General features: G+C 51.5%; 2 protein-coding genes and 1 long non-coding RNA gene across 4 annotated transcripts; 2 read left to right on the forward strand and 1 right to left on the reverse strand.

The window, feature by feature from the left end:
* Window positions 1-158: 158 nt before the first annotated feature.
* Window positions 159-10116, forward strand: Rassf1 (Ras association domain family member 1). Of its 2 annotated transcripts, NM_001281619.1 has the most exons (6): window positions 159-426; window positions 2294-2400; window positions 5697-5801; window positions 5989-6286; window positions 6406-6521; window positions 9246-9451. In NM_001281619.1, the coding sequence occupies exons 1-6, from the start codon at window positions 177-179 to the stop codon at window positions 9390-9392; spliced, it is 1023 nt and encodes a 340-aa protein (NP_001268548.1). In that variant the 5' UTR covers window positions 159-176; the 3' UTR covers window positions 9393-9451. The 2 variants fall into 2 exon arrangements, with proteins under 2 accessions (NP_001268548.1, XP_012972369.1); XM_013116915.3 differs by lacking the exons at window positions 159-426; window positions 2294-2400 and adding an exon at window positions 2807-3083 and having other exon boundaries at window positions 9246-10116.
* LOC121137555 lies at window positions 9074-12607 on the reverse strand. The gene is made up of 3 exons (XR_005874835.1): window positions 12486-12607; window positions 11177-11342; window positions 9074-9404 (listed from the first exon to the last, which is right to left on the reverse strand). It is a non-coding gene; the product is annotated as an uncharacterized LOC121137555 (long non-coding RNA).
* Window positions 11368-14092, forward strand: Tusc2 (tumor suppressor 2, mitochondrial calcium regulator). Its single transcript, XM_005074885.4, has 3 exons — window positions 11368-11647; window positions 12592-12712; window positions 12855-14092. The coding sequence occupies exons 1-3, from the start codon at window positions 11502-11504 to the stop codon at window positions 12918-12920; spliced, it is 333 nt and encodes a 110-aa protein (XP_005074942.1). The 5' UTR covers window positions 11368-11501; the 3' UTR covers window positions 12921-14092.
* The last annotated feature ends 482 nt before the right edge of the window (window positions 14093-14574 follow it).

Consider the following 14574-nt stretch of genomic DNA (forward strand, 5'->3'; position numbering starts at 1 on the left):
CACCCCTGTGCCCCGCCCCGCCCACAAGTGCACACTGTCGCCTCTCCTCGGTTTCCATTGCGTTCTCCTTTCCCGCCGCCCTGCCTTGATCCTGGGGGCGGTGCCGAAGTGGCGGCCCCGCCCTGCGGCCTCGCCCGCTAGCGTCCAGTCCGCTGGAGCCCCGGCCTGACCGGGCCATGTCGGCAGAGCCGGAGCTCATTGAACTACGGGAGCTGGCACCGTCTGGGCGCATCGGCCCTGGCCGTACCCGGCTGGAACGTGCCAACGCTCTGCGCATCGCGCCGTGCACAGCACGCAATTCGTCACAGCAGCACGTCCCGGGGCGCGGCCACCGCTTCCAGCCTGCGGGTCCCGCCACGCACACGTGGTGCGACCTCTGTGGAGACTTCATCTGGGGCGTCGTGCGCAAGGGCCTACAGTGCGCGCGTGAGTAGCGGCCCCACACAGCCAGCGATCACGAGACGGGAGGTTAAAGGCAGGAGCACCATGGCAGAGGGGGTCAGCAGAGATGATCCTGCACACCAGGTCCCGTTCCCTTGCCCCATCAGGGAGCATGGTTGAGAAAATGGTTTATTACTTGTCACACTTAGTCCGTGGCCGGCGCACAGGTGGGCACAGGCCGATGCCCGTACACAACAAGGTACTGGTTCCAAGTTCGTCTTTAATGCGCCAGGGCCCTTGAAAAGTCTTTGTGCCTACTGTGTCCTGTGCCTATATTCCCAGGTCGTCCTCTTCCCAACGATTGGCTCTCTGTGTTTCCCTCCAGATTCTTGGGTGACTTCACCCACCCACGTATGATAGGGGGCCAGAAAATGTTAGAACCTTGGTTGGGCTCTTTGTAAGTAGGAGTCTTGTTGAGTCTTTAGTCAAGGATTGTTTTGAGTCAGAGATCCAGAGGTTAAAACGTGGAACACAACCACACACACAGTGGTCCTTATGACCTGGAGATTACCAGCAAGCAGAAGCTAGACTCACCCAGCATACTTTGTACCCTCCCATCGCCTTATGTCTAGATCTTCTCTCAGTCAGACATGTTGAGTCCATTGTTGAAAGTAGACCTTAGGCATTGAGAGCTTTGTTGTTGTTTTCTTTTGTTTTTGTTTTTGTTTTTTTTGAGACAGGGTCTCACTATGCAGCCCTGGCTAGCCTGCAACTCTATTCAGACCAGGCTAGCCTGCAACTCTAGTCAGACAGAGATCCACCTGCCTCTGCTCCCCAAATTCCGATGTGTAGATGGAGCTGAGGATCAGCGCTTTGAGCCATATAGGAACTTAAAAGTGGACTGTAGGCCTGTGCATGCCTAGAGCTCATTTATTCACTACAAGAGTGTGTCACAGATTCAGCTAGTGAAGAACGTCATTTGTGACAGAATGCCACATAGAAGCAAGGGCTGTGATACTGCAACATTTTCAAAGAGAAAGTTGCTCTGGAGGTGAGAAAGCAGATGTTTGACAAGTGCTTGATAAGGGAATCAAACATGTGTAGGATAGAGCTTCAAAGAACTGGACAGTCAGTGGTAACTTTTGCTGAGATAGGAACCCCGGGGTGAGTTGAAGTGGAAGTGAAATTTTGGTCGTGTACATTTGAAATCTTTATTAGACATTAAAGTGAAGACACTACGTGTAGGATTTGTTCTAAAGAGGCAAATCAGTTCTGCCTTGGCTCTGGATCAGGTGAGTACCCAGGTGAGAAACCTGGACACCAACTATTAGATCTGGGAGTTGAGACAGGGCGGAAGCAGCTTCAGAGAAGTGAGGAGAGAACCTGGCTAGTGAGTGCTGTCCCTGGGAGTCAAAGGGAGCAAGCAACAATGTTTAGGACACAGCAATGCTGCTAGTGCATACAGAAGGTGACACATTAGATGTGTGCTTTGGGGATTGGCACACGTCTGTAATCCTGGCATTAGAGCAGTTGGAGACAGGCGGATCGCCAACTTCAAGGTTACCATTTGATGAGACCCTTTCTCAAAAAACAAAATAGGCTGTGTAAACTAGTGAAGAGGCAGATGACAAACAGAGGAAGTCGTAAATTAAACACTTTTGTTTTCAAGTTAATGGCAAAGTGAAGTAGTAGCTCTACGGTAGGCAAACACAAGTGTTGAGCAGGGTCAGATCTCTAACAGCCTGGGGCCTTCCAGGCAGTTCCCAAAGGTGCTTCTAACATCTGTGTAGCAATGGGCAGTAACGGAGTTTGAGAAAAAGCCAGCCAAGCCCAAATCTGTCGGGCAGCGGCTCCCTCTGTCTGTGGGTCACTTCGCGGAGCTCCTCCGCCTCACGGTCAGCCCTTTCTGCAGACTGCAAGTTCACCTGCCATTACCGTTGTCGTGCGCTCGTCTGCCTGGACTGCTGCGGGCCCCGAGACCTGGGCTGGGATCCCGCACTGGAAAGGGACACGAACGTGGTGAGCTCGGGGTCCGGGGTCGGGGGAGTGTGGGCAGGGAGGGGACCTGGGGCTCGTCAACACAACGAACATCCCAATTATCGATTTCCCGGCATCAGGGAGTCTAGTTGTGCTTGTGGGTTTGTCAGGAGCTGACTCCACGCAAAAACTACGGCCCACAAGCCATCGGCCGCGAAGGCGCGCCCTGGCACGCTGCACGCGCACTTTTCACACCCCGCTTCCGGCCCTGAGGCAAGGCGGTGCACATGCGCGCACACGCTGACACTTCCCTCTGGGAGGCGGAGCCGAGTTGAGATGCCTCAGCGATGAGGTCATTCCTCGGGTTGTAGCGGTGTGTCCCCGCCCCTCGCCCTCCCCCCACCCCACCCCATAACCCCAGCACTAGATTCTGGTTGTCTACGTTTCAGTCCTAACGGTTGCCGCGCGTCGCAGGCCTCTGCGCAAGCGCATACTGACACGCACGCACGCACGCACGCGCCCGGGGCGGTGGTTGGAGGCTCCGCACGCAGTGGACCAGGGATCGGGCGGGTAAGGCGATGGGTGAGGCTGAGACGCCTTCCTTCGAAATGACCTGGAGCAGCACGACGAGCAGTGGCTACTGCAGCCAAGAGGACTCGGACTCGGAGCTCGAGCAGTACTTCACTGCGCGGACCTCGCTGGTCCGCAGGCCGCGCCGGGACCAGGTGGGAGCCGGGCGGAGGGGGGGTGCGGCCGGCCGGCGGGTGAGGGGCGGTCGCTGGGATCCCGCCCCTCCCCGGTAAGTTGCGGCGTGGAGAGTTATTGTAGGCAGCCTTCCCGCCTCTCCGTGAGCCTCCCGGCGGGTCCACTCAAAACATGGCCCGGAAAATGTGTGAAGGGCTCTGCTTCTGGTAGAAGCTGGCTCCAGCGCGCCGGTACTGAGTACCCGGGCTTCCCTGACTTGCGGTCACAGACCGGTTGAGTCAGGGGAAGCAGCTCTGAAGCTTGGGTGGACCACAGGCGGGCGTTATTCACCCATGACTAAAGCCAGCCCCAGCCCAAGCCGGCGTCTTGAGTTCGCATTTGGGCGCTCCTACTCCCTCCCTGGAAGAAATAGGAAGTGGAGGAGGAGCCCGTCGGGAAGTGAGAAGTTTGTTTGGGAGGGGACCCTGTCCCTTCCATTTTCAGTCTTAGATCAGCCAGAAAAGTCCCCAGTCAGTGCTGGGCAACTCTGACACCGGATGCTGGGGTGTAGACATTTTCCGATCTTCCTTCCAGGGTGGAACTTTGGAGAGGGAGGCTGGGGGACATAGTGATGGTCTTTGCTTTGGACTTTAATCGTTAGCAGCGGGGAGACTGACTGTAAAGTGCGGTCCCAGGGCAGCTGAACCTAGATGTGCCCTATTATCAGAGACTTTTCTGGAACTATTGTGGTTGTGACCGCCACGCCCAGATAACTTTTTTTTTTTTTTTGTGGTAGGGGGTTCGAGATAGGGTTTCTCTGTATTATTTTGGAGGCTGTCCTGGAACTCATTCTGTAGACCAGGCTGGCCTCGAACTCACAGAGATCCGTCTGCCTCTGCCTCCCCAGTCCGTCTGCCTCTGCCTCCCCAGTGCTGGGATTAAAGGCATGTGCCACCAACGCCCGGCTACGCTCAGAAAACTTATTCTTGAGCCGGAATACTGCAAAAGAGCACAGAGGCCGGGGCATCAGCAAAGTGAGGGGGAGACCGAAGGTTAGTAAACTTAGAAGCATCGAGGTAGAGTTCCTTATTTGAGCCCCCCCCCAAAAAAAAGGAGTTGTCTGTGGTGGTGTAGGTGAGATTTGATACAATTTTTTTTTTTTTTTTGGTTTTTATGAGACAGGGTTTCTCTATATTGTTCTGGAGGCTGTCAGTCCAGCCCAGCCTCGAACTCACAGAGATCCACCTGCCTCTGCCTCCCGAGTGCTGGGATTAAAGGCGTGCGCCACCACCGCCTGGCTTGATACACTTTTTTTTTTAGTAGATGAGCTGCTACTTGACACCACAAAAACTTTAGTCCAGACTGTAGATTCGGTGTGGGTCCCTGGGACTGTCTCCATGCCACGAAGCCTGAGTTGTCATCTATTATGGAAAGGTGTAAAAAACACAAGGTGCTAGCCAGTTGAAAGGTGTATGAAAAGAATTGTTAAAAAGCAGCTGAAGTTTGTAGCAGGGTCAGTTGGAGGGTGCTTAATAGCTTGCATGATGGCCTGACTTCCATCCTCAGCACCATTAATGAACTAAAATAAATGGAAGCTGAGAAATGATGTAAAAATCACGAGGGCTGGGGACATAGTTCAGGGATTGGGCACTTGCCCAGCATGTGGGGCTGTGAGTTCGATCCCCGCTGAGACCTTGTGAGACCCTCCTGGGACAAGGCATTGGTCAGTGGCCATCCCAGTGTTTGCACCAGGACCTTTCTGATGTCAACAGGAAGTGAGACTGAGGCAGTAAGGCCAAGTGAGTTTGGTAGAAGAAAATCAGAGTCCCGACTGCCCTGATCCACTCCACCCTGCCAGCAAAACTCAGTCCCTGAAGAGCTAAAGGCCTCAGGCTGAGTTTCCAGACAGCAAGGGGAAGAGCAGCTACCTGCTTGGTACCGGCAGAATGGCCTCTGCCCGAAAGTTGCAGCTTGGAACCTGGGTTGAAGCTGTCTCGTGTAGCTTGAGTCCTGGGTACATGGCATGTGACCATGATATGCTGGCCCCAAGAACCCACTAAGGCATGTTGCTGTCACAGACCCACCTGTCCCCTCTGCCTGCAGGCAGACGACTGATGTGTATCAGCGCCCTGCTTCTGTCCCTGCCGTGTGTCATGTTCTGTGCTGGTGCAAAGTGGGAGAATAAACTGACCCAGCCGGTGCTCTGGGGTCAGCTGAGATGTGGTTCTAGTCTCACTTGGGTGGGGGTGGAGGAGGTACTGGGGATGAGGGCCTTTCACATACTAGACAAGTACTCTGTCACTTCTATCCCCAAAAAGTGTTTTTGCTTTAAGCAGCATTCCTTCCCAATAGTCCTTCATGTTTTCCTGGCCCCTTGCCGTGTGCCTTTATTTGTCTTTGTTTCTGTAATGCTGTTAGGGGCCATAACTGGTGCTGAGGTGACCCACCCCCCCACAGCAGAAAGCCAAATGATTCTATGTTTGCTGTCTCCATCTATAACATGCAAAACTGGGAGCAGTGATGAGCTCAGGGTGTATGGGTTTGGAGACAGACCAGAATCAAGATCCAAGGGATGTTCTGGGTTTTTGTTCTTTTCCTCCAAAAAAGCCTTGCACTTTTCAAGGGCCCTGTATCCATGCTGGCCTGTCTTTTAGGACGAGCCTGGACAGCGGGAGACACCTGACCTTTCTCAGGCTGAGACTGAGCAGAAGATCAAGGATTACAATGGCCAAATCAACAGCAACCTCTTCATGAGCTTGGTGAGTTGACTGCTCAGGCCAGGAGTGTGGGGACTAGCAGAACCCAGCTGTGCCAGATGGCCAGAGTTGTAGCCAGAGTCTTCTTGGTTGGCTCAAGCAGTAATCTATACATGCACACCTGGCCCAGCCCCAGGAGGACTCCGTAGAACTTCCTGTCATGGTATGGTTTTTCTTTCTCTCGTTTTAGAACAAGGATGGCTCCTACACGGGCTTCATCAAGGTTCAGCTGAAACTGGTACGTCCTGTCTCAGTGCCTTCCAGCAAGAAACCGCCTTCTTTACAGGACGCCCGGCGGGGCACAGGGCGCAGCACAGCTGTGAAGCGCCGCACCTCCTTTTACTTGCCTAAGGATGCTATTAAGCATTTGCATGTTCTGTCACGAACACGGGCACGTGAGGTCATTGAGGCCTTGCTGCGAAAGTTCATGGTAGTAGATGATCCTCGCAAGTTTGCACTCTTTGAGCGAACTGAGCGTCATGGCCAAGGTAGGTTTCCTATCCCAGCTCTCCCTGTGTTAGGTATATATCACATACCTGTGCATTCAGGGCTGGGCCATCTGAGCCTGTTTCTAATTCTTTATCCTTTTTCCCTACCTGACCTCCAGTGTACTTCCGGAAACTGTCAGATGATGAGCAGCCCTTGAAGCTACGGCTTCTTGCAGGGCCTAGTGAGAAGGCCCTGAGCTTTGTCCTGAAAGAGAATGACTCTGGGGAGGTGAATGTGAGTACATAGTCTTTCTTATTTTCTTATCACTAGACAAAGCTGGTAGGATGTAGCTACAGTGAGGGTTTCAGGAGAATCTGGGCTAGAGCCTGCACAACCTCTCCAAGAATATACAGGTTCTGAAATGAAAGTATAGGCTTCCAGGACACTCAAGCCAAGGTCTAGGCCTTTCCCAAGACACTAGGAAGAAACTGAATCTACTGGGTCATGCTTGTCATCGAGGGGCCTGGGATGCTGAGACTGGGGCTTGCTAGGAGTTCGGGGTCAGTCTGAGCCACAAAAGCAAGCTAAGAAGAATTGTCTTGGTGCTTTATTGTTTCCTGATGTGGAAATTTCTCAAAAGATTGAGGGATGTGGAAAAAAAAAAAGATTGCAGGATGTGATTGACTCTTGGTGAGCCAAGACAAGTTCAGAGCTACACAGGTGTGGGCTTAGAGGTGGCTCAGCAGTTGTTAAGAGTACTTGCTGCCGGGCGTTGGTGGCGCACACCTTTAGTCCCAGCACTTGGGAGGCAGAGGCAGGCGGATCTCTGTGAGTTCGAGGCCAGCCTGGTCTACAAAGCGAGTTCCAGGACAGCCTCCAAAACAATACAGAGAAACCCTGTCTCGAAAAACCAAAAAAAAAAAAAGAAAAATGCGTACTTGCTGCTTTTCCAGAGAACCTAAATTCTGTTTGAAGCACCCATGTTAGGTAGCCCACTTTCATCTGTAACTCCAGTTCCAAAGGGTTTGACTTCCTCTTCTGGCTTCAGAGGGTAGCTGTACTTATGTGTACATAGCCTCACACAGACACACATATACAAAATTAAAACAGTGGGGCTGGAAAGATGGTTCAGTGGTTAAAAGCACTTATTCTCACACAGAGGATCCAGATTAGGTTCTTAGCATCCACATAGAGGTTTACTGATGTCCATAATTCTAGACCATGCACACAGTGCACGTATATGCTTACAGGCCTATATATGTGTATATGCATGTCCACCGAAGTCAGAAGGTGTTGACTCCCCTGAAACTGGAGTTAAGATGATTGAAAGCCAATGTGTGGGTAGTGGGAATTGAACCCAGGTCCTCTGCAAGAGCAGTGCTCTTAACCACTGAACCATCTCTCCAGCCCCTAAAAATAAATCTTAAAAAGCTTCACAGGTATAGCCAGGAAACAGGAAGGCCTACTTTCAAGTGTTAAGACTTTTACCTGTTAGAACACGGGCATGTGAGGTCATTGAGGCCATGCTGCGCAAGTTTGCACTCTTTGAGTGAACTGAGTGTCCTGGCCGGAGGCTTGCCTGAAGTTCAAGACCAGCTAAGCTACATAGCACGATCATATTCATATATATATATATATATAAAACACTCTTCTAGTAAAAGGCCAGTCTGGGTCAACTTAGTGAGATGCTCTCTCAAAGAGTAAAAGGACTTGGGACCATAGTTCAGTGGTAAACATGCTTAGCATGTTAGATGCCTTTGGATTTCTATTGCTATGATGAAACACCATGGCCAAAAGCAAGTTGGGGAGGAAAGAGTTTATTTGGCTCATACTTCCACATCATTGTCCATCATTGGAAGAAGTCAGGACAGGAACTCAAACAGGGCAGGAACCTATAGGAAGGATCTGATGGCAGAGGCCATAAAGGGTGCTGCTTACTGACTTGCTCCCCCTGCCCAGGGATGGCCCCACCCACCATGGGCTGAGCCCTCTCCCATCTATCACTAATTAAGAAAATGTCTTAAGATACTGTGGAGGCATTTTCTCAAGGTTTCCTCCTTTCAGGTAACTCTCGTTTGTGTCAAGTTGACCTAAAACTAGCCAGCACAATTCAACTCCCAGTAATGTTACAGAAAAGACTTCTTACCTAGGGGTTAGTGTGTGGTAAGAATGTGTGCTTAATATGCATAAAGCTCAGCAGCAAAAGAAAAAAAGCAGGGGGTGGGTAGTGGGCTACCCGAGAAAGGTAGCTTGAAGTAAAGAAAACTGCAGCTTGTTTACATTTAGGAGCCCCTGGGTTTGGTTCATAGCCCATTGTGTTGTGGGTGGGGGGTGAGACAACAGATATTTGAGAACATCCCAGTTCTGTTGTCTCTCTTGTCATGAAGATCCTAGCACAGACTATTTAGCCAAGAGCCTAATGTCAACCTAGCATACGGATACATACTTGTAATGGCAGCATTCAGCAAACAGACAGGAGAATCACAACTTTGAATCTAACCTGGGCTACATAACAAGTTCAGGGCCAGCCTTGGATATGTGACAAGACTGTAACTCAAAAAGCAACAAAAAAGGGGGTTTAAGGAGTTGACTTAGTGGTTAAGAGCATGTGTTGCTCTTACAGAGGACCTGGGTTTAAAGAGTTGACTTAGTGGTTAAGAGCATGTGTTGCTCTTACAGAGGACCTGGGTTTGATTTCCAGCATCCAGATGGCATCTCACAACCATCTGTAACTTCAGTTCCAAGGGATCTAATGCCCTTTTCTGATCTCCATGTGGCACCTGTCATACACATGATGCACATACACACATGCACACAATTACAAAACACCCATACACATAAAGTAATTAAAATCAATAACAACAAAACCAAAATAGATATAGTTGGGGAATGAAAAAGGTGATAGCAGGAAGCCCAATCCTAGATTGTGTGACCCTGAGGCACCGGTCTCTGAAGAGGTTCTGCCAACTTAGCCATTTCTTACTGTAGCCCATATATCTCTCCTCTGCCCATTTGCAGTGGGACGCCTTCAGCATGCCTGAACTGCACAATTTCCTACGCATCCTGCAGCGGGAAGAAGAGGAGCACCTCCGACAGATCCTGCAGAAGTATTCTCGTTGCCGCCAGAAGATCCAGGAAGCCTTGCACGCATGCCCTTTGGGGTGACCTTTTGTATCCCTGGGTGGCAGGAGGAAAATAGGCAATGCAAAGGGCGTGCCGTGTGAGTGTGACCGGGCCCGTGAGGCCTGAGGAATGAGTGTGTGTGGAGGTGGTCCTCTACTAAAGGGACTGAGCCCAGAGAAGAGTGAAGGAGCTGGCCCTTTTCCAGTGGATACAGCGGGGCGGGGCTTTGCATCTCCCTGCCCCTTATATACTGGGTCGTACTCTGGGTAGCTGTTCCAGCCTTTCATCAGGGTCTCAGCTGTGAAAAGCTTAGAGACTCCAGAAACAGAACAAGGTTATGTTTGCAAGGGTGAGGGCCCTTATCTATGGATAGAAAGATTATTTTGGGTCATGATTAAGTCTCAGGATAGCCCAATCAGAGCCAAGGATAACTGCTCAGCATAATACAGACATAAGGTAGAGTCTGTGTTTCCCTCTTACAGTGCCTTATGACTTATGCATATGCCCTGAAGTCGGGAAGGGCTGACAAGTCTAGCTACAGTTAGTGCCTCAGTGCCTCCTCTAAGGGAGATGTTGCTGGACTAGACTCACTTCTTGTTTGCCAAAGCCAGAGATTCCCTCAGATACTTTGATCGAAGTGTATGAATGTATGAAATGCTTTGTGGCCTCAACTGAATGCCTCCTGTGGGGAAAGGGATGGGGGTGTGACAGTCATCATCAGGGCCTGAGGCCTGAGAGAATTGGCTGAATAAAGATTTAAGAAGTTTTCTGCTTTTGGACTCTATAGATGTGTGTACCCACAGTCAGAGTAGCACCCGATGAGAATGACTGCCAACAGTAATTGACACGTGCATCCTTTCCAAGGTCTCTGTGGGACCAATATGTTTAGGAGATGTATGCCTATGGATTCAGGTGTCTTTCAACACTCTGGGGCCTAGGCATGGTGGAGACAAGAATAAGCTACAGTTAGAGCACAGGGAAGCTATCCTCTTACATACTACCTCAGAGAAACCATAGCAATAACCCCTTCACCAAATCAGTACTCATGGGTACAGCCACATTCCACATGCTACAGGATATACCTGGTAACAATTGTCTTCCTGAGGTGTGTTATCTGGTGAATTTACAACATTTAATTTACCTCAAATATAATCATAAGAAATTAGACCAGGCCAGGCAGTGGGTGGGGGGGAGGGCACACCTTTAGTTCCAGCACTCAGGAGGCAGAGGCAGGGAATCTCTTGTGAGTTCAAGGCCAGCCAGCCTGATCTACAAAGTGAGTTCCAGGACGACCAGGGCTGTTAGAAAACCCTGTCTGGAAAGCCAGCCAGCCTGGTCTACAAAGTGAGTTCCAGGACAACCAGGGCTGTTAGAGAGAAAACCCTGTCTGGAAAAAAGCAGGAAAGGGAAGGAAAAAAAAAGTAACGAAATTTGACCAAAAAGTTTAGATATTTGGCCCTCTGCATAGTTACTCCATCCTTTAATCCCAGCACTTAGGAGGCAGAAGCCCATGGACATGAATTTGAAGCCAGCCTGTTATACATAGCAAGTTTCAGGCAAGCAAAGGCAACATGTTGAGTCCTTGTCTCAAGAAAACAAAAGATAACATATTTAGTAAGTTCCTTAATTTCTTTATGAGCAAAGGTGACAATTTGCAAAAGTAGTGTTGTGAAAACAAGCTAAATGTATCCTAGCCTGAGTCAGGCCTAAGGTCCCCTTGGGAGTGGAGGGGTGACCTAATTAAGTATTGCCACTGAGTGTTGGGCTTCAGGGACTTTAGGACAGTCACACCCCGCCCGACGTTAAAGTCCATAACAACACATTACCTCTGCTTTTCAGGGAGGAGCTGTCCCAGCTGACCCCTGGGACCCATAGCCTTCTGGGATCTGGAGGCAGCGCATCCTGGGTTGTTCAACCTCTGAGGGTGGCCATTGGCTCTGGTGTACAGACTGACGAGATCTTTAGCCACTCAAAGGAGGCAGCGTGCAGGGCCTGCGGAAGCGGAAGTGAGGTTTCCGTGGAGACAGCAGAGCCTGCGGAAGGCGGCGGCGGCGGCACCTGCGAGTGGAGGCTGGGGCAGGGCATGGTCGCGCCCGCCGCACTGTGAGAGCGGAGCGGCCGCTGGGTCCGCCATGCGCCGGCGGCGCTGACATGGGCGCCAGCGGCTCCAAAGCTCGGGGCCTCTGGCCCTTTGCCTCCGCTACGGGGGGCGGCGGCCCTGAGGCAGCAGGCGCTGAGCAGTCTTTGGTGCGGTCTCGAGCCCGAGCGGTGCCCCCCTTCGTATTCACGCGCCGCGGGTAAGGGCATGGGTATCTGTCTGCCTTGGGGAGGACATCCGGGAACGAGGAACGCCCCTCTCCCTACATTTGAATCTGGACCACTGTCATATTTTGGATCCCCATCAGAGCAAGGGAAGGGGAAAAACCAAGTGGCGCTGAGCGCCTGACTGCCCAGAAGATCTTTTTAGAGAAGAGTTGGCTGAGGATAGAAGCTTCCCTCTAACCTCTCTGAGAGGCTTAAAATCTTGGTTTCATCCAACTCAGCCTGCAAATTAAAGGCATTTATGCACCTCCTACTCTCGTAAGCCTTAGAAGAACCTATAAGGGGAAACGACCTTCTGTTAGGTGTCTTACCTTCCCTCCCCAGTGAAGTTGGACCTCTGAAAGTAGTGTCTGTTAAAGCAGAGCTAGGCCTCTGCAGAGGTGAGGCCACCGAAAAGCCGGCCTTCGCCCAGTTGGCGTCTCTTGACCTGGAGCACAACCCTCTTCTTCCCCAGGGGCTCACACAAAATGGCCTGGACCTCGTGGGCTCCTGGGGACTGCCACTCCCTGTGCTGGGCATTTGTCAGTAAATACCAAAAACCCAACCAACAGTGTCGAGTAGGCTGTGCCAACCACTTGGGCTCAGACATCCACAGTCTTGGTCTTTGGCCCTGAACTAGCAGTGTCTTTAGAAGTGAGACCAGTGTGCCCAGGCCACTGCCCCCACCCTCTATAGAAGCCCAAACTGAAGGGCCTGCAACTGGAATAGTTACCCTTGTGGAACAGACCAGTGATGAGAACTGGCCTTGGCCTAGACAGTGTGCTCTGAAATGACCTGTTAGTGTGACAGTAACTGTGGCATCGACGCACTTACCACTTCCAAAGGGTTCTTCAGGCACACTGTTCTCCCGCCAAGATTGAGCCTGTGCCTCTTCATTTGGGGTGAGACTCTAACCCAGCCTGCTCCCTTCTTCACACAGTTCCATGTTCTATGATGAAGATGGGGATCTGGCTCATGAGTTCTACGAGGAGACAATCGTCACCAAGAATGGGCAGAAGCGAGCCAAGCTGAGGCGGGTACACAAGAATCTGATTCCTCAGGTGAGGGGCTGGGTCTCGGTCCTAACCTTCATCAGTATGTCCAGATACAGACGGGGCTTCCTGGGGGAGGAGCTGGGAATAACAGCAAGGGTCCTAATAGAGGCCCTGAGCCTATCTTCACTGGCGTCTGTTTCCATGACAGGGCATCGTGAAGCTGGATCCCCCCCGAATCCACGTGGATTTCCCTGTGATCCTCTATGAAGTGTGAGCCTTGGCATGGCAGACACAAGCACCCACTGCCCCAGAAGAAACTCCCAGGCTCAAGGTGTAGCTTCCAATCAGGAGTCCAGGCTGGTGCCACAACCCTGAATAAACTAAACTCCGTTGGCCCAGAACCTTCAGTTGTAAAAGGGACAGTCCCTCAGTGTTAACCGGTATAAGTGGTTGGTGACTGGTGAGGGCTAATGGCAGAATTACCGGCCCATTTCCCCAGCCACTTCTGCAAGAAGCATGGCGGGACATATGCTGGTCAGGAATGCCTGGTTCCTAGTTACTGCCTGACCTGCTTTCTTCCAAGCTTGCCTAGGGCCCAGCCCTCCTAGAAGCTACAGCACTTTACAAGCAGAGTCTGCCTCCTTCCAGCCCCTGGGCTGTAGGGGCTGTCCCCAAGTGGGAGCTTCTATCCCTCACTTCCCTTACCCCTACCTAGTCAGAGCGTTTCAGCCATTTGCTACCTCGATTCCTCCCGGATTGGCTAGAGACTGGGATAGTGCCAGCCTCGTTCTTCCTGCCTTCCTGCCGCTTGTCCCCACTCTAACATGGACAGTTTACTGGCCGTTCGATAAGAATGGGGACCAGTGTGGGAGGCTTCTCCTTTCACCCAGGGCTGGACTGGTCTCTATGATTTCAACTAGTTGCCCTCCCCCAAGTTGAGAGGGTGCAGGCCGGGGTCGGGACAGGCTATGGATGCCTGTGCCTGTGGGGACTTGCCCCAAACCACATACTCTGTCTAACCTCCCTTGTGTTTGTACTGTCCCCACCATCCCCACCTGTGGGGGCGGGGCTGCCCACCACCCAGTGGTAAGTGACTCACCAGGGCTGGTGCCAATAGCTATGAGGAGTTCACCACCCCTTCTCCTACAGTATCTTCACCCCTTCAGGGTCAGTTAAGGGAAAGTACTGGAGCTCCTTGGTAAGGGTCAAAAGAAGGGAAAAATGCATAAAAGGAGTAAATTAAAATGTGAAGGTTTGTAAATAGACTACGATAATGTTGGGACAGAGTCTGATTTCTATATAGAGATGGCTTTAAATTTTTTTCCTTATTTGTGGAAGCTCCGGGCTTCTAGGGTGTAAGAAATGGCTTGGGGAGGGTGGTCCCCAGCACAGGAAGACTGTTGTGTTATTTGTTCAATTTCAATAAAATTATTTGTAGACCCTGCACATGAGAGTGGCTTCCAGTGAGGCTTCACCACCTGGGCTGATCAGGTAAGCCTCTGCCAGGCTGGCAAGCCCACCCAAGAGCCAGTGATAAGTCTGAACACTGCCTGTAGCAATACCAGCCATGGCCACCAGGTGGCTGTGTTCACACACCATCTCCAACCCGGCTGGGAGCCGCTCACCTGTCTTACTGTGTTTGGGACTCTGGAGTCAGGGCGTGAAACCCTTCTGGAGATTTGCCTCGATGCCTTGCCTGAGGGGTGGGTGTGACCACATAATTGTGGCACAGTTCTGGTCCCAACAGTACCATATTATCTCAAATGAGGTTACAGTTAAGCCCCACGGACCTCAAAGTGCCAGCTATAGTTGAACAGCAACCAGACACTTCCCATCATGCCCTTGGCCTCCTACCAGGCTCTGGAGTCCACACTCACCCGACTGATCTCAGTTAACCGTCGGACAGATGAGCTCAGGCTTCTGCTGCA

Source organism: Mesocricetus auratus, unplaced genomic scaffold, assembly GCF_017639785.1.
Source record: "Mesocricetus auratus isolate SY011 unplaced genomic scaffold, BCM_Maur_2.0 Super-Scaffold_100691, whole genome shotgun sequence".
Taxonomy (NCBI): domain Eukaryota; kingdom Metazoa; phylum Chordata; class Mammalia; order Rodentia; family Cricetidae; genus Mesocricetus; species Mesocricetus auratus.